This window comes from Pipistrellus hanaki, assembly GCF_964339955.1.
Source record: "Pipistrellus hanaki genome assembly, chromosome: 3".
NCBI classification, from domain to species: domain Eukaryota; kingdom Metazoa; phylum Chordata; class Mammalia; order Chiroptera; family Vespertilionidae; genus Pipistrellus; species Pipistrellus hanaki.
In genome coordinates, this window is record NC_140505.1 from 109,983,177 (window position 1) to 110,003,090 (window position 19,914).

General features: G+C 40.0%; 1 protein-coding gene across 3 annotated transcripts in view; it reads right to left on the reverse strand.

The window, feature by feature from the left end:
• Window positions 1-19,914, reverse strand: part of MRPL42 (mitochondrial ribosomal protein L42) — a 102,376-nt gene that overhangs the window by 20,584 nt on the left and 61,878 nt on the right. Inside the window, exon 6 of one of the 3 annotated variants that reach the window (XR_014794739.1) lies at window positions 10,470-10,637. Coding sequence is in view for 2 of the 3 variants with exons in the window: in XM_084880386.1 (XP_084736512.1) it covers window positions 10,574-10,637 (64 nt within the window). In the remaining variant the exon portion in view is untranslated. Of the gene's footprint in view, window positions 1-10,175; window positions 10,638-19,914 lie in introns of those variants that run through there. The other 2 variants (XM_084880386.1, XM_084880385.1) reach the window with 2 other exon arrangements.

Here is a 19,914-nt window from a genome sequence, read left to right on the forward strand (position 1 = left end):
AGCCTGCGATTAGGTAGCAGCCCTATCTCTGGGGCACCCAGACCACCTGAATGAACATTCTCGTGGCTGGTCCAGCCATGTCCAGGTGAACTAGATGCACACGGAAGTTTTTGAGCCATTGAGTTACAGGGAAGCAAGGAGAAAGCTTGAAGGAGGAGGTGACACGGCACAGTGGAGAGGAGAGCAGCAGCCTGGGAGTCAGACACCGGGGGTCACATCCCGCTCGTTTGCAGAGTGACTGTGGGTGAGTTACTTCACTCTCTGTCTCTGCAAAGGTGCATTAGATGTTGTAAAGCTTGTAGAGCAATGTTAAGGAGCATAGTGCTGACAAATGGCAAGCACTCCATAAGTAGGTATGTTTTTGTTTTTGTCTTCGTTTTCTGAAAAGCAGCAGGATGGCACACACAGTCTTTCCCCAAAATGGGGACTTCATTTTAACTTTATTTTAAATTCTAGGTGCCCTCCAGATGCTCTTCCCCAGGTACTCCTGGGGGTCATGTTTAAATACCCCATCACTTTGATTCTGCCCTAAACACATTTCCATCGCCTCACTATGAGGGCTAATTTTATGTGTCTACTTGACTGGGCTGAGCGATGCCCAGACGGCTGGTGAACGTTATTTCTTGGTGTGCCTATGAAAGTGTGTTTGGAAGAGGTTAGTATAGGTAGACTGAGGAAAGGAAACCATCTACACCAGTCATCGGCAAACTCATTAGTCAACAGAGCCAAATATCCACAGTACAACGATTGAAATTTCTTTTGAGAGCCAAATTTTTTAAAACGTAATCTTCTTCTAATGCCACTTCTTCAAAATAGACTCGCCCAGGCCGTGGTATTTTGTGGAAGAGCCACACTCAAGGGGCCAAAAAGCTGCATGTGACTCTTGAGCCACAATTTGCCGACCCCAGGTCTAACCCATTGAGGGCCTGAATAAAACGAAAAAGGAGAGGAGAAGTGAATCAGTTCTCTGTGTGCAGGGCCGTCCACCTTCTGGCCTCAGACATGAGCATTCTTGGTTCTTGGACCTGTAGACCCAGACTGGGACTGATACCATACCGCCCCTCGTTCGCCCTTCCTCAGGCCTTTGGGCTTGGTCCGAATTACCCAGTGGCTGTCCTGGTTCTCCAGCCTGCAGACGGCAGCTAGTGAGACTCCTATTGGCACCGTTTCTCTGGAAACCCCTGCTAACACAACCCCTTTACATCTTATTGGATTCTTCAAGCAGTAGCTTCCTGGATCTGAGGAATCTCACTTCTTTTGGAAGAACTAGCAATTGAGTGATCTCTCAGTCTCCTGCTGATTTCAATGGATCAGTTTGCATCTTACGGGAATTTTCAGACACTCCCTAGCTCCTCTCAATGCTGCTTTGTAAACACTGCGGTTGTGTCCAGCCCAGATTCCCTTTACCGGGCAGTGTGGCCAGCCCCTGGCTGCTTCGGGCTCACCTTCGCACCTTCTCTGGACAGTTGCCTTTGACCCATGGAAGCCTCCTTGCTCAGAAATGTCATTCGGTCCCTAGGGCAGCCACAGCCAATGGCTAGCTGAAACGGGTTTGGAGCAGCTTTGCAGTATTGTACTTGGGTGTGTTCTGACATCACGTCTGACACCAAATGTGTAGCTTTTACAAACAATTCTTCAATACCACTTGGGTGTTCAGCCATTCAGTTCTAACACAACCTGGAGTTAGGTCAGATCGCACAGGTAAAGGACTCTATCCCACAATATTGTCCCCACTTCAGATGCCAGCCTCAAATGGGGACCCCACGTGACCCACACTTCCACCTGACCAGCACAAATTCAAGAGTTCCCATGCTGACTATTACAGTTCATTACAAAGGATACAAATGAACAGCCAGATGAAAAGATTTGCAGGGTTAGAAGGGTCCCCAGAGCGGGGGCTTCTGTCCCTGTGGAGTTGGGGTGTGCCACCTTCCTCCCAGCACATGGATGTGTTCACCAACCCAGAAGCCCCACAAATTCTGACTTTTAGGGGTTTTTTGGAGGTTTCCATACACATGCTTTATTGGTTAAATAACTGACCATTGGCGATGGACCTCAGTCCCCAGCCCCTCTGCTTTCCCCAGAGGCAGAGGTGTGGGGCTGAAAGTTCTATGCCTCTTGTCATGCAGTTGCTTTTTCTGCTAATCAGCCCCCATCCTGAAGCTACCAAGGGCCTCACAGGACTCACTCTCTGGTAAACAAAAGATCTTTTCTAAAGGTTTGGGGAGCTCCGTGCCAGGACTCAGGCACAAAGACCAGATACATATTTTTTATTATAGCACAGGTACAAGTCATCCTTCAAGGCTCCTTGTGGGATCAGGCTGCATCCATCCCTCTGCGAGCTTCTCCCTGCCCTGTCCTGCCTCACTCATATCCTCAAACTTGCACACACATCCTCTCTGCTTTTGGAGAGTCCAGCCTAACACACCTGTAGCTTTCTCCTCCCACATGTGTTCCTGTGTCTTTCACGTGACTCCTGTGAGAGCTCCTGGAGGTTTAACCCATATCTAGTATATCACTGCCTTCCTATAACACCTACATGATGCTTTGCACATATAAAATGGTCAGCAAATTTTGTGGAATGAGTATTTCATATTTTGAAATTATTACATGACTGGGGAGGATTGTAAAATGACTGGCTTTTTTCTAATTCCCATTCTGCATTCCCACCCCCAAAACCTGGCACATGGACAGTTTAATTCTCCCCCATGAAGACAAGGGCAAAGGATTTCAAGAAACTGCTCAACAACAGGTCATGTCCGCCTATTGCCAGAGATAAAGAAATCTGGTTAGTGCCTCGAGTACCTCTATTTTTTCCAACTATGCTGTTCGATCAAGTTAAACAGTCCCTAAGAGTAAATAAACGTGGCAAAGATAAAACAAATATTTTTTTCCAATTGGATTGGTTCATTCCTTTTGTAGGTCAGATGAGGGAGAACCAGAATGTTTTGATTAAATCAACTATTGCCATGAAATGATTTGCTTGTTTACTAATGGGCTGTCGTATTTCTTGTCATTATCTACCAAAGTGGGGATTCTTGGTATTGCTGAGAGGACTGCTCTGAATAGGAAAATGACAAGGTAGTTTAACCTAATGTTCTTACTACGTTACAAAGTGTGAAAACATTGCATCAAAAGCAAAGGCAGTCCTAACCGGTTTGGTTCAATGGATAGAGCATCAGACTCAAGGGTCCCAGGTTCGATTTTGGTCAAGGGCAAGTATCTTGGTTGAGGGCACATCCTAAGTAGGGGGTGTGCAGGAGACAGCTGATCGATGTTTCTAACTATCTCCCTTCTTCTCTGTAAAAAAATCAATAAAATATATTTAAAAAAAAAAAAAAAAAAAAAAAAAAAAAAAAAAAAAGCAAAGGCAAGAACAACCACACATAATTGCAGAGCAGAGAAAAAAAGAGAAGCAGGTGGGCTCTCTGCATCCCTTTTAGGAGTCTCTCCCTACTTTATGTTTCTGATAACGAATTCTCCCACTTTCTTTTCATATATTATATATGCATCACACCAGATGCATGATTTAATTTCCTGATAGAGGAAAGACGGCACACCCCCTGTGACTCCCTCAGCAGGCAATTACCGTTCTTCCTAGAACCTAAAATTAGGCCTTCATGACCACAAGATGCCATTGAATTCATGGTGTTGCTTGTTCAGTTATAAATCATCCTGAGTGATGGTGACCCCATGCTACTAGTAATGGTAATGATGATAAATGACATTGATTGGATGTATCAGGCATTGTTCTAGTACTTTACACGTATTAATTGATTAATCCCCCATCACAATTCAATGAGGTAAATAACTTTAACAGCCCCATTTTACACATGAAAAACTGGGCCTCATAAATGTTAAATAACTTGCCAAGCATACAAGTTCTAAGTGACAGAGGTGGCTTTGGCCCAGCATAATCTGGCTCCAGACCAAGGCTTACTAAACACTATAGATATTGCCCAGTAGTATTAGTCATAACAACTGTTAACATCAGAGTAACATTTATTGAATCTTAACTATATGCCAGCAATGATTCTTAGTTATGTGTGTTAACATTATTAATTCTCATTAAAAACTCCACCCGATAGATATTTACCATCCTCGTTTTACTGTGGCACCAAGAAGTTAAGTAACTTGCACAGTGTTACTCAGCTGGTGAGTAAAGGAACCGGGTTTCCAGTCTGTTTGGAGTGCCTTCGGGGGCAGTACTCTTAGGCCTTTCTGCTCTAGCTCCACAGGTAAGTTTTGGCTGTGGACAGGTATACACTGCCATCAACCACACTTTGTAAATTCCATGTCCCTGAGAGAATATCCAGGAAGTTATGGAGCATAACTAGTCTTCCCTACACATCTGTTCTGATCTATTTGTTTGCCTGCCCAGAGTTTTCCTCTTTGTTTTGATAAGAGCACTCAAGTTTCCTTTGGGGGAAATATATTAGTTTTCTATCATTGCCAAAACAAATGGTCATAAACTTAGTGGTTTAAAACAACACAAATTGCCCTGGCCAAGTAGCTCAGTTGGTTGTGGGTTCAATCCTTGGTCGGGTTACATACGGGAGAAAATTGATCAAAGTTTCTCCCTGCCATTGATGTTCCTTTCTCTCCCTTCTCTCTAAAATCAATAAACAGCTAAGCTGGTGTGGCTCAGTTTGTTGATTTGTTGATGATAGCCATCTGACAGGTGTGAGGTGGTGGCTCACTGTGGTTTTGATTTGCATCTCTCGGATGATGAGTGACTTTGAACAGTTTTTCATATGTCTCTGAGCCTTCTGTATGTCCTTTTGTTAAGTTGTATGAGTTCCTATATATTTTGAAGATTAACCCCTTATCAGATGTATCATTGACAAATATGTCTGCCATACAATGGGTTCCCTTGTTATTTTGTTAATGGTTTATTTTGCTGTGCAAATGTGTTGTTTTTGGTTTTTTTTTTTTTTTTTATGTAGTCTCATTTGTTTATTTTCTCCTTAGTTTCCATTTTCCTAGGAGAAGTATTAATAAAGATATCGCTATAAGAGATGTCAGAAATTTTACTGCCTATATTTTCTTCTAGGATTTTTATGATTTTGCGACAAATATTCTATCCATTTTGAGTTTATTCTCATGTGTGGTGTAAGATGGTGGTCTAGTTTCTTTTCTTTCTTTCTTTCTTTCTTTCTTTCTTTCTTTCTTTCTTTCTTTTTTTTTTTTTATGTACCTGTCCAATTTTCCCAACAACATTTATTGAAGAGGCTCTCTTTATTTCGTTATATGCTCTTGCCTCCTTTGTCAAATATTAATTGAGCAAAATGGCTTGGGTCGATTTCTGGGTTTTCTGTTCTGTTCCATTGATCTATCTGCCTGTTGTAGTGCCAATACTTGGCTGTTTTGATTACCATGGCTTTGTAGTATAGCTTGCTATCCGGTATTGTGATTCCCTCCAAGTTTGTTCTCTCTCAAGATTGTTTTTGCTATATGGGGTCTTTTTTTATTCCATATAAATTTTTGGAGTGTTTGTTCTAAATCTGTGAAATATGCCATTAGTATTTTAATAGGAATTACATTGAATCTATAGGTTTCTTTGGTTAGTATGAACATTTTAATGAAGTTAACTCTACCAATTCATGAATATGGTATATTCTTCCACTTGTTTATATCTTCCTCTCTTTTTCCAATGTCCTGTAGTTTTTAGAGTACAGGTCTTTTACCTCCCTGATTACGTTTATTCCTAATTTTACCTTAAATTTTTTGTTGCAATGGTAAATGGGATTGGTTTTGGGGTCATTTTGTTTGTTTTTAGTTTCTCTTTCTGAGAGTTCATTATTGGTATATAAAAATGCCACTAAGCCCAGACAGTATGGCTCAGTTAGTTGATCATTTCCATGCATCAAGAGGTCACTGATTGGATTTTCGGTCAGGTCACTTACCAGGGTTGGGGGCTTGGACCACAATAGTGGCATGCATTAGGCAGATGATCAATGATTCTCTCTCATCACTGATGTTTCTATCTCTCTCTCCCTTTCCCTTCCTCTCTCTCTCTCTAGAAAAATCAATAAAAATATATTTTTTAAATGCATCAATTTCTAGGTGTTAATTTTATATCCTGCTACATTGCCAAATTCATTTATTAAATCTAGTAGTTTGGTTTTTTTGGGTTTTTTGGGTTGAGTCTTTAGGGATTTCTACATACAATATCATGTAATCTGTGAATAATGAGAGTTTTACATCTTTCTTTCCAATTCGGATGCCTTTTATTTTTTTCTTCTTGTCTGATCACTGCAGGTAGGACCTCCAGTACTTTGTTGAGTAAAAGTTGTGAAAGCAGACAACCATGTCTTGTTCCTGTTCTTAGGAGAGGAGAAATAGTTTTAGGTTTTTCCCATTGAGTATGATGTTGGCTGTAGGTGTGCTATATATGGCCTTTATTATGTTAAGGTCTGATCCTTCTATTTGCACTTTGCTGAGAGTTTTTATCAAATATGTGTGTGGGGTTCAGCTAGTGTAGTTCAGTGGTTGAGCATCCATCCATTCATGAATTGAGGTTCAATTCCCAGTGAAATCACATGTGGGCTCAATCCCCAGTAGGGGGTGTGCAGGAGGCAGCTGATTGATGATGCTCATCATTGATGTTTCTCTCTCTCTCCCTCTTCTTCCCTCTCTCTGAAATCAATAAAAACATGTTTTTCAAAATTGCTGTTGGTCAATTAATGATCCCTTTATTGAGAAACCAAGATGGCGGCCTAGGTAAGCACCTTAGCTGCCGTCTCGCACAACAATTTCAAAACAACAACTAAAAGACAGAATGGACATCATCCAAAATCACAGGAAAGCTGGTGGAGTGGGAAATCTACAACTAGAAAGAAGGTGAGAGGCTCATGGATTGGATGAGGAGTCGCAAAGTGCTGAGGTAGGGAGACGCTCATGCGCAGAGAGGAAGGACAGCCGAATGCCTGGCTTGGGGGAGGGGAAAGGAAGCCCCAAGCTGCACTGAACCCTTTCCAACTGCACTGAACCCCAATCTTGGCTGAAACCCAGTGGACCCATACTCATACGGTGGAGTCCAGACCATAGAGAAAGGCACCTGGAGACTCAGAGACTGGGAGACTGGGGGAGCTGGGAGCCACAGCGGGCAGGGTCTACAGGCGTGCGCAAGTGAGTGCCTGCAGAGAGGTCTGACCATGGAGGTTGCTGCGGCCTCTCCATAGTGGAAGGAGTCAGAAGCTCCAGACCACAGAGACCCAATCCAATTCCAGGTGAGCCCCTAGGGCACCCACGCTCTTGCACAGGGAATCTGGACAGTCAGGTGGAAACTCAGGGGAGCCTTGGAAGGCAGAGGTTAGGCAGAAACTCAGGCGAGCACACAAGGGCAGGGCTGATGGGAAGCCAAGACTGTCAGCTCAGCCCTGAGACTCTGCCCCATCCAAGCTGAGCAGAGAGGCTTCTGCAATTTTGCAAGTCTGATCCTATAAGACTGTCTCCAATACAGAAGGTATCCTGGAGTAGACACAGCTGATACTCACATCCAATGGGCCTGGAGGTCAATTCCTTCCAGTGATACCAACAACAATCAAGTCTTAACTACAACAAGGCTGTTCGCACAGTCCACAAAGAGGAACACCAAGAGTGTCTACCTCAGGTAACTGGGGAGGCTGACCCACTGGGCCATATAGGACACCAAGCACACAAAGACACCCTACCAACTCAGGGAAGCAGTGAAAATGCCGAGACAAGGAAATAGATCTCAAATGAAAGAAATGGTGGAGAACAAAAGACTGGATATAAAGTTCAAAACCACGGTTATAAGGTTTTTCAAGAATTTCCTAGAAAAGGCTGATAAATTTAATGAGACCCAACTAGAAATTAAACATAAACTGACTGAAATAAAAAATATTATACAGAGATCCAACAGCAGACTGGAGAAACACAAGAATCAAGTCAAAGATTTGGAATACAAAGAGCCAAAGGACACTCCTCTGGAGAAGCAAGAAGAGAAGAGAATCCAGAAAGTTGAAGATAGTGTAAGGAGCATTTGGGACAACTTCAAGCATACCAACATCAGAATTAGGGGGGTTCCAAAAGAAGAGAGAGTGCAAGATACTGAAAACCTATTTGAAGAAATAATGTCATAAAACTTCCCCCATCTGGGGAAAGAAATAGACTTATAAGTACAGGAAGCGCACAGAACCTCAAACAAGAGGAATCCAAAGAGGACCACACCAAGACACATCATGATTAAAATGCCAAGAGCAAAAGACAAAGAGAGAATCTTACAAGCAGCAAGAGAAAAGCAGTTGGTTACCTATAAGGGAGCACCCATATGATTGTCAGATGATTTCTCAACAGAAACTGTGCAGGCCAGAAGGGAGTGGCAAGAAATATTCAAAGTGATGAATAGCAAGAACCTACTGTATCAAGCAAAGTTATCATTCAGAATTGAAGGGCAGATAAAGAGCTTCACAGATAAGAAAAAGCTAAAAGAGTTCATCACCACCAAACCAGTATTATATGAAATGCTGAAAGGTATTCTTTAAGAAGAGGAAGAAGAAGAAAAAAGATAAAAATTATGATCAACAAATACATATATATCAACAAGTGAATATAAAAATCAAGTGAATTAAAAATCCGAGGAACAGAATAAACTGGTGAATATAATAGAATCAGGGGCAAGGAAAGTGGATTGATAATTTTAAGGGGAAAAGGGGTGTGGGGGTTGCAGGAAAATTGGATTAAAATTGTACACTTATGGATGAGGACAATGGGATGGGGGGAGGTAAGGACAGAGGGTAAGGTGGGAACCGGGTGGAAGGGAGCTATGGGGGGAAAAAGGAGAAACAATTGTAATAATCTGAGCAATAAAGATTTATTTTAAAAATTGCTGTTGGATTTTGTTGAATGCTTTTTTTCTGCATCTATTGATATAATCATGTGATTTTTGTCTTTCAGATTGTTTATGTGATGTATCGCATTTATTGATTTGCTTATATTGTATGAGCCTTGCATCCCTAGAATAAATCCCTCTTGGTCATGGTGTGCAATCTTTTAAATATATTGCTGGATCTAATTTGCTAATATTTGGATTAGGACTTAGCATGTATGTTCATCAGGGATTTTGGTCTATAATTCTCTTTCTTGTAGCTTCTTTATCTGGTTTTGGAATTAGGATAATGCTGGCTCCATAAAAAGAGCTTGGAAATGTTCCTTCCTCTTGGATTTTCTGGGATCATTTAAGGATGGTGTTAGTTCTTCTTTGAATGTTTGATAAAACTCTGCTGTGAAGCTGTGTAGGCCAGGGCTTTTGTTTGCTGGGAGTTTTTTGTTTTGTTTTGTTTTGTTTTTTACTGCCTCTATTTCATCAATTGTTATCGGTCTATTCAGGTTTTCTGAATCCTCCTGATTCAGTTTTGTAAGGTTGCATGTTTCTAGGAATTTGTCCATTTCATCCAGGTTTTCCAATTTGTTGTTCATAGCAATTTCTTATAATCATTTGTATTTCTATGGTATCAGTTGTTCCTATACCATTTTTGTTTCTAATTTTATTTGTTTGGGTCCTTTCTCTTTGTTTCTTGATGAGTCTGGCTAAAGATTTATCAATCTTATTTATCTTTCAATGAAACAGCTCTTGTTTTCATTGATTTATATATTTTTTAGGATTTTTTTCAGTCTCTATGTAATTTATCTCTGCTCAAATCTTTATTATTTCCTTCTTTCTACTTTTCTTTTTGTTCTCTAATTCTTTAAATTGTAGGTTTAAATAGTTTATTATTAGTTATTCTTGTGGGTCTTTTTGTTTTGTTTTAGGTAGGCTTATAGTGTTATGAGCTTTCCTCTCAGGACTGCTTTTGCTGTGTCCCATAGATTTGGGGTTCTTCTGTGTACATTTTCATTTGTTTCCAGGAAGTTTTTTTTTTATATTTTCCTTGATCTCATTTGTAACCTATACCTTGTTTAATAACATGCTATTTAACTTTCATATGGTTGAGTGTTTTTGAGTGTCTATATTGTAGTTGATTTCTAATTTCATCCCATTGAAATCTGACAGGACTGTTGATATGATTTCAGTTTTCTTGAATTTGTAGAGACTTGTTCTGTGTTCTAACATGTGGTCAGTCTTTGAAAATGTCCCACGTAGCTTTGCGCAGTGGCAGTATCGTAGCCAATGAGGTGAAAACGTTCCACGTGCACTTGAGAAGAATGTATATTCTGCAACTTTGGGGTGAAATGTTCTATAAATGTTAATTAAATCCATCTCATCTAGTGTGTCATTTAGAGTCACTGGGTTAATTCTCTTTGGCTTTTGCCATCACAACTTTCCTCAATTCTCATTCAATTTTCAACTCGCTCAATAGTCCTTCTGCCCCACAGTCCACTAAAAGTATATTTGTTGGAGTTAAAAATTATAAACCTGCTGCCAAATTTAATGGACAGGGGGCATCACAATGTGGGTATCTCAACAACTATGTCATATCTCAGCATGTCTAAGTGGAACTCACCATCTTTCCCCCCGCAGTCCTTATCTGGTGTTGAGTCTGCCCAGATGCATGGCTCCCCTCCATCTGGGAACAGTATTGCTTTTATTTGCAGTAACTCGGTGAAGTTAGGATGTGATTTCCAGTCCAACTCTGCTGACTTCCTTGATTTTGGATCTCTGGCCTCCATAACTGTGAGAAAATAAATTTTGGTTAAGACACCTAGCTTGTGGTAATTTGTTAGCATCCACCAAACACTAATACATGCTGTTTCATTCCAATGGGTGGGGGCCAGTAAATTCTCCTTAGGAGATCTAACATAGATATAGAAAATAGGAAATTTCATAGCTTCTTCAGGACACCCTTCCCCATTGGGTACTGCTGGGGGGTGGAGTCCTTATAAGATCTCAAGAAAAAGTATTTTCTGAAACTCACATAGAGTGATTGTGTGTGTGTGTGTGTGTGTGTGTGTGTGTGTGTAATTAAACTTCTGTGTTTCCAAAGTCCTATTTCCCTTAATCCAGTCCTGGAAGAAGTGTAACTGGGGTTTCAGTAGAGGAGCCAAGTCCAGTACAGCATCAGGCTAGCTGCAGTGCATTAGTCAATTGTGTGTGGGGTTCACATGGCTATGGGCCATTTGGGCTAATTCAGGAGAGCGTACTCTAAGATGCAAGAGTCCCAAGAGCAGTAAGAGCACAAGAGCACCAGAGAGAGAACTCCTTTGTTTGGGGGATTAAATATCCTAAATTTTGTGCTCTTGCAGTGGCCACACCCATTCTAGAGAAAAACCTTTGTTCTTAAGTGTTACTAACAACAAGCACCTTCCTCTGTCACCCCAACTTTCCTGGGCATGTGTCTATTTCCGCCTCATTGGACCCTGGGGAGTGTAAGTTTGCAGCTCCCTAGTAAAGCTGTCCAAATGACAGGCCTATAATGGCTGGCTTCTCCCTTTGCTCCTTTCCAGATATTAATAACTAGGTTAATTACAACAGTATTACAGTCACCGATCTTTCCAGAATAAGATAATTACCATATTGGCACATACACTTAGCTCACCAAAATAGGACCCTCCATCTCTTCCAGCAGCCCTCGTTAATTATACCTAGAAGTTGTAGGTTGTTCTCTCTCTGGTAGACAAAGGACAGACTTTCTTTGTATAAGAATAAAAATTTTAAGTTTCATTGAACAGCTTTTCCAGAAAGCTTAACATTAATTTCCTTTGTAATTTCTGGTAATAAGTGCCTTATAGCAAATTTCCTTGCCAGCTTTTGTAATCCCAATGACATCGCAAACTTCCATCACTGTAGGAAATTGTTCTCCTAGATGGCCATGATGACATCAACTACTGGGAGAGGAAAAAAGAAACAACAGGAAATTCTGTGTTCAGCTGTAAACTGATAAATAAAGGAGGAACTGGTCTTTAAAATAAGTCCCTTAGCTAAGCAGTATTCTCAATTAGTTGGCTTTATGTATGTATGTATGTGTGTATGTATGTACGTATGTGTATATGTATGTATGTATGTATTTGGCTTTATTTATTCCCATAACCTAGTCAAAAAATTGGGGAATATTAACCAGACTTCCTCACTTTGGAAGTCCCCTGGTCACATTACCGCACATCAGACATGAGCAAAGGAGCTAAAAAAAAAGACTCAGGCGCAGGGTAAGGAGATAATTTTTAGGAAGAAAAAAAAAAAAAAGAAAGGAAGGAAGAGGAAAGAAAAGAAATACAGTTGGCCAATAAACCTTGAGCTGGGCAATCTCACTAATTATATTAGTCAGGTTTCTCCACAGAAACAAAACCATCAAGTTGTAAGTGTATAAAGAGATTGGGCTTGCCAAAACCGGTTTGGCTCAGTGGATGGAGCGTCGGCCTGCGGACTGGAAGGTCCCAGGTTCAATTCCGGTCAAGGGCATGTACTTTGGTTGCGGGCACATCCCCAGTGGGGGGTGTGCAAGAGGCAGCTGATTGATGATTCTCTTTCATCGATGTTTCTAATTCTCTGTCCCTCTCTCTTCCTCTCTGTGAAAAATCAATAAAATATATTTTTTTAAAAAGAGATTGGGCTTTATTTTAGGGAATTAGATCATGCATTGTGGAGGCAGGAAAGTCCAAAAAATGCAGAGGAGGTGAGCAGGCTAAAGACCAAGGGAAAACTGACCTCAGTCTTTTCTCTTAAGGCCTTCTTCAACTGATTGGATGAGGCCCACCCACATTATGGAACGTAATCTGTTTTATTCAAAAGATACTGATTTAAATGTTACTCTCATCTAAAAAATATCTTCACAACCACATCTAGTCCCCTGTGTGACCAAAAGTTGGGCACCACAGACTAGCCAAGTTGACACATAAAATTAGCCATCATGCTAATTTTTTAAAAGTAAATATAATTAACAATAAGGCACTTTTCACCCAGCGGGTGTGCAAAGATTGAAAAGAATTACACCCAGCTTTGTTGAGAGATAACATAACACTCATGTACCTTTGATGGGGTACAGACACCAAATACTTTTCTATAGGGCAGCTTGGCAGTATCAAAATACCAATGTGCATACTCTTTTTTAATATATATTTTATTGATTTTTTTACAGAGAGGAAGAGAGAGGGATAGAGAGTTAGAAACATCGATGAGACAGAATCATCGATCAGCTGCCTCTTGCACACCCCCTACTGGAGATGTGCCCGCAACCAATGTACATGCCCTTGACCGGAATCGAACCTGGGACCTTTCAGTCCGCAGACCGACGCTCTATCCACTGAGCCAAACCAGTTTCGGCAATGTGCGTACTCTTTGACCCCACAATTCCCTTTCATTTCAATAACTTACCATAAGGGGATATTCAAACAGGTATGAAGTTATAGTTATTTGTGAGTGCTCCAGTTACGTTATAGATAATAAAAACTGGAAGCAGTTTCAATGTCCAGCAGTTGGGGACACATTTAAGTAAGGCACAGCTCAGGGATACTGTGGGGTTGGTTCCAGACCATTACAATAAAGCCAGTCATAATCCTTTTGCTGGTAGAGGGTCTTGTCTTCAATTTGTGAAAAACACAACATTGTGCAGTTCAATAAAGGGAAGTGTAATAAAATGAGGTATGTCTATACATCTATACAATGGAATACATTCTAGACTTTAGAGTGAGATGTTTATATGAACTGGTCTTCACAGTATGAACTGAAATGAACTGTATGAACTAGAAATGAACTGGTCTTTACAGTATCATGTTGTATGAAGAAAGCAGGTTTCAGAACATTATGTGGAATTTGATATACAATTAAGTAAATTGATATACTTCCTTGAAAGCACATTTACCAAAATCATAATTTTGGTTATCTCTGGGTGGTAGAATTTCTGGTTATTTTTTGTTACATTTATTGAGGGCTTGTTATGTGTCAGGTATTCTTTTAAGTACTTTACATGGATTAGATTGATTTAATAATCTATGTTGTTTGCATTTTTTAAGAAAACACAAACATGTATCTTTTTCCCAAAAAATTACGGAGCCATTTTTAAACATATCCTTTCTATTCTCATACATGGACAGCCCTTGTTTCCTAAAGCCCACAACCGTGGGAATCTGAAACTGCTTTTGCAGATCACACCGGGTTATTATTGGGAATCTCCCACTTTACCAAAAGTTGACATTCTCCCATCGCTGTTGGAGTCTTGTTTGTTTGATTGTTTATTATGGACTGAGTCAGTGAGTAGCATATTCCTTTTCAACCCTCATTCTTAGTCCTAACCAACGTTCTCTCATATGTAGCCCTTCTAATGTATTTAATAGATTTTTTATTTCAGAGAGGAAAGGGGTGGGGGTCGGGGAAAGAGAAAGAGAAATTCTGAGAATCATTGATCGGCTGCTTCCTGTAAACCCCCACTGGGGATAAAGGCCACAACCCAAGCATGTGGCCTGACCTGGAATCAAACGGTGACCTGATTCATAGGTCGATGCTCAAATACTGAACCACGCTGGCTGGGCCCTTTGAATGTATTTAATGTCTCCTTTTGTTACTGTGTATTCATATACAATATGCATTATTTGATAAGTCTGTATGTTTAATTTACCTAAATGGTTTGATCTTATAGTTCATTTAAGGGTTCTCCCTGCCTCCCCTTTTTACCCATCCAGGGACAGTACTCACTTAATGCTCTCACTGTTTCTGTGGATCCTGCCTTGGGGAGTTTCTGGAGCAGCAAGAGTGTTCTCTACCAACCCTCCATCAACCACTCACTCCCAGTCATGTGGCTTGCCCAGTACTTAAGGTTCATTAAACCATCCAAAAGGCAACTTGGCTCTTTTTTTTTTTTTTTTCTTTCATGTGTGTAATCCTCTCTATTGAGAAACATGGTGAAAGTTCCCCATTTGCCAGCTGGAAGGAATTGTAAAGCTAGCAATGAGTGCCTCACTGACAGTAGTCCTTGCAGATCCCAAACTTAGGTGCCTGGGCACAGCACTATCTTCCAGCTCTCTCCCCTCCTAGTAACTCCTCTGCCTTCCTATGTCACATTCTCGTCTCCACTGGGTTCCCAGTTCGTGCAAATGCTCACATATGAAGGCCTGATCTTTAGCCCAAAACTCTTTTATGTATTCTCCAGAAGACCTAACATGTCCTAGGTCATCTCCCAGCTCAAGAGCTCAACATTTACGAAAGGAATAGGAATGTGTGTGATGAGTCCCACTGTGACCGTTCTATAGTTTCTGCCTTCTACTCATCCCACTAGCTGGTTTTAACTTTAGTTTGATTTAGTCTGCAGAAAAATACTAGGGTTACGCATGGTCAGAGTGGGGTTATCTCAAAGATAATAAAGCGTAAGTTTCAAGGCCCCTATCTGGTAAAGTCCCTAGGAGAAGTCCTAACAATTTGTTCACAAGAGTACATGTTTTTGAGAGTTTCCAGGCTGCAGCACAGGGAGGCAAACTGGGGCAGAGCCTGGCAGGCTCCCTGAGTTGAGAAGAATCTGAGAGTTTGGAGAGACCAAGAGGGGAGAAATTAGGAGAAGGAACACCACATAACCAGACATCCTGAGAAGAGAGGCCATGGGGAGACAAAGACATGGTCCGCACATGAAAGAAAAGCAGGCATCATCAGAAAAGGAAATAAACGAGTCAGAGGTAAGCAGCCTACCAGAGCAAGAATTCAGAATAATGGTCATAGGATGGCTAAAAAGAATGGAAGAGAAATTTGACAATAACCAAGAAGAAATGAGGAAGAAACATGAGGAATTGAAGAAGAACCATGAGGAATTGAAGAAGAATCAAGAAGAAATGAAAAATGACATTGCTACCATGAAGAACTCAATAGAAAGCATCAAGAGTAGACTAGATGAAGCAGAGGACCGCATCAGTGAGCTAGAAGATAAGATGGAAAAAAATACCCAAGTAGAGCAGCTTCTAGAAAAAAAGATTAAAAAGCAGGAGGAGAGCCTATGGGAGCATTGGGACAATACAAAACAAAATAATATTCGAATAATAGGGATTCCAGAAGGAAAGGAAACTGAGGTAGACATGGAAAAAGTATTTCAAGAAATAATGACAGAAAACTTTCCTGAAATACAGAAGAAAAAACCCACACAAATCCAAGATGCTCGCAGAGTCCCAAGCAAAATGAATCCCAGAAGACAGACTCCAAGGCACATTATAATCAAATTGGCAAACAACAACGACAAAGTAAGAATCTTAAAAGCAGCCAGAGAGAGACAGAAAGTTACATACAAAGGAACCCCCATCAGACTAGCAACTGATTTCTCAACAGAAACTCATCAGGCCAGAAGGGAATGGGAGGAAATATACAAAGTCATGCAAAGGAAGGGTCTGAATACAAGAATACTGTACCCAGCAAGGCTATCAATCAAAATTGAAGGGAAAATCAGTAGCTTCACAGACAAAAAAAGACTGAAGGAATTTATCTCCACCAAACCAGCAATGCAAGAAATGCTAAAGGGTCTACTGTAAAAATAATGAAATAGGAAGTGAAGAAGGAACATGGGTATAGAATAAAAATGGCGTCAAATGAGTACCTATCAATAATAACCTTAAATGGAAATGGATTAAATGCTCCAATCAAAAGACATAGGGTAACAGATTGGATAAGAAAACAAGACCCATACATCTGTTGTCTACAAGAAACCCACCTCAGAAAAAAAGATGCAAACAGACTGAGGGTGAAGGGATGGAAAAAAGTTTTCCAGGCAAATGGAAATGAAAAAAAAGCTGGGGTAGCAATACTTATATCTAACAAAGTAGATCTCAGAGTGAAGGACATAATAAGATATAATGAAGGCCACTTCATAATACTAAAGGGAACAATCCAACAAGAAGAAATAACCCTGGTAAATATATATGCACCCAATACAGGAGCAACCAAATACATTTAAAAAAAACTGCTGGAGGACATTAACAGAGAGATTAATAGCAATACAATCATAGTAGGAGATTTTAATACCGCACTGTCACCCTTCGACAAATCATCTAAACAAAAAATCAGCAAAGAAATATCAATCCTAAATGACTCACTAGACCAGATGGAATTAATTGACATCTTCAGAACACTCCACTCCAAAGCCACAGAATATACAGTCTTCTCAAGTGCACATGGGACATTCTCAAAGATAGACCACATTTTGGGACATAGGCAAAGTCTCTTCAAATTCAGGAAGATAGAAATCATATCAAGTATCTTCTCAGACCATAATGGCATAAAACTGGAAATTAACTACAATAAAAATAATCCAAAGAAATCAAACACATGGAGACTAAACAGCATGCTATTAAACAAGGACTGGGTTACCAGAGAAATCAAGGAAGAAATTAAAAACATCCTGGAAACAAATGACAATGAAAACACAACAATACAAAATCTATGGGACACAGCAAAAAAGTTTTGAGAGGGAAGTTCATATCCTTACAAGCCTATTGCAAAAAACTAGAAAAAAGGGTAACAGATGATCTAACTCTACAACTCAAAGAGTTAGAAAAGGAGCAACAAGAAAAGCCCAGTGTAAGCAGAAGGAAGGAAATAACAAAAATCAGAGCACAGATAAACGACATAGAGACCAAAAAAACAATACATAAGATCAACAAAACCAAGAGCTGGTTCTTTGAAAGAATAAACAAGATAGATGAACCTCTAGCCAGGCTAACCAAGAAACAAAGAGAGAGGACCCAAATAAACAAAATCAGAAATGAAAGAGGTGAAATAACAACAGACCCCACCGAAATACAACGGATTGTTACAAAATACTACGAACAACTCTATTCCAACAAACTGAACAACCTGGAGGAAATGGACATATTCCTAGAAAAATACAAACTTCCAAAACTCAATCAGGAAGAATCTAAAAATCTCAATAGACAAGTGACTTGGGAAGAAATTGAAACAGTCATCAAAAAGCTTCCAGCAAACAAAAGCCCAGGGCCAGATGGCTTCACAGGAGAGTTTTACCAAACATTCAAGGAAGAACTAAAACCTATCCTCCTCAGACTATTCCAAAAAATTCAAGAGGAAGGAACACTTCCAAACTCCTTCTATGAAGCCAGCATCACCCTAATACCAAAACCAGATAAAGACAACTCAATGAAAGAGAATTACAGGCCAATATCTCTCATGAACATATAATAGATGCCAAAATCCTCAACAAAATTCTAGCAAATCGACTCCAGAAGAACATCACAAAGATCATACACCATGACCAAGTAGGATTTATTCCAGGAATGCAAGGATGGTACAATATCCGCAAATCAATAAACGTGATACATCACATAAACAAATTGAAAGATAAAAATCATATAGTCATATCAATTGATGCAGAAAAAGCATTTGATAAAATCCAACACCCTTTCCTGATAAAAACTCTTAACAAGGTGGGAGTACAAGGATCATACCTCAACATAATAAAAGCTATATATGATAAACCCACAGCCAACATTATACTCAATGGGCAAAAACTAAAACCATTCCCTCTGCGAACAGCAACAAGACAGGGATGCCCACTCTCACCACTCCTGTTTGACATAGTACTGGAAGTACTAGCCATTGCAATTAGACAAGAGGAGGAAATAAAAGGCATCCAAATTGGAAAAGAAGAAGTAAAGTTATCCTTATTTGCAGATGACATGATATTGTACATAAAAAACCCAAAAGACTCCATTAAAAAACTAATTGACTTAATAAATGAATTTGGCAATGTAGCAGGATACAAAATTAATGCCAAGAAATCCATGGCATTTCTATACACCAACAGTGAAACTACAGAAACAGAGACTAAAAAAGCAATTCCATTTACCATCGCACCAAAAAAAATTAAGATACCTAGGAATAAATTTAACTAAGGAAGTAAAGGACCTATATGCAGAAAACTACACGACACTGAAAAAAGAGATAGAGGAAGATGTAAGGAGATGGAAGAACATACCATGTTCATGGATTGGTAGAATCAACATCAACAAAATGTCCATACTTCCTAAAGCAATCTATAGGTTCAATGCACTCTCCATTAAAATACCAATGGCATATTTCACCCACCTAGAAAGAACTCTCCAAAAGTTCATTTGGAACAATAAAAGACCCCCAGCAATCCTGAGAAAGAAGGGTAAAGTAGGAGGGATCTCAATACCAGACTTCAAGCTGTATTACAAAGCCACTGTTCTCAAAACAGCCTGGTACTGGCACAAGAACAGACATATAGATCAATGAAATAGAATCGAGAACCCAGATATCAACCCAAATCGATATGCTCAATTAATATTTGACAAAGGAGGCATGAATATACAATGGAGTCAAGACAGTTTCTTCAATAAATGGTGTTGGGAAAATTGGACAGACACATGCAAAAGAATGAAACTAGATCACCAACTTACACCATACACAAAAATAAACTCAAAATGGATACAGGACTTAAATATCAGTCGGGAAACCATAAAAATACTAGAAGCATCCAAAGGCAGCAAAATCTCAGACGTATGCCAAAAGAACTTCTTCACTGATACTGCCCCTAGGGCACTGGAAGCTAAAGAGAAAATAAACAAATGGGACTACATCAAAATAAAAAGCTTTTTTACAGCAAAAGAAACCATCAACAAAACAACAAGAAAGCCCACGGTGTGGGAGAACATATTTGCAAATAACACCACTGATAAAGGTTTAATCTCCAACATCTACAGGCAGCTGATACAACTAAATAAAAGGAAGATGAATGATCCAATTAAGAAATGGGCAATGGACCTAAATAGAATATTTTCAAAAGAAGACAGAAGGAAGGCCAAAAGGCACATGAAAACATGCTCAAAGTCACTAATTATCCGAGAGATGCAAATCAAAACAACAATGCGGTACCATCTCACACCTGTCAGAATGGCCAACATCAACAAATCAACAAACGACAAGTGTTGGCAAGGTTGCGGAGAAAAAGGAACCCTCGTGCACTGCTGGTGGGAATGCAGACTGGTGAAGCCACTGTGGAGAACAGT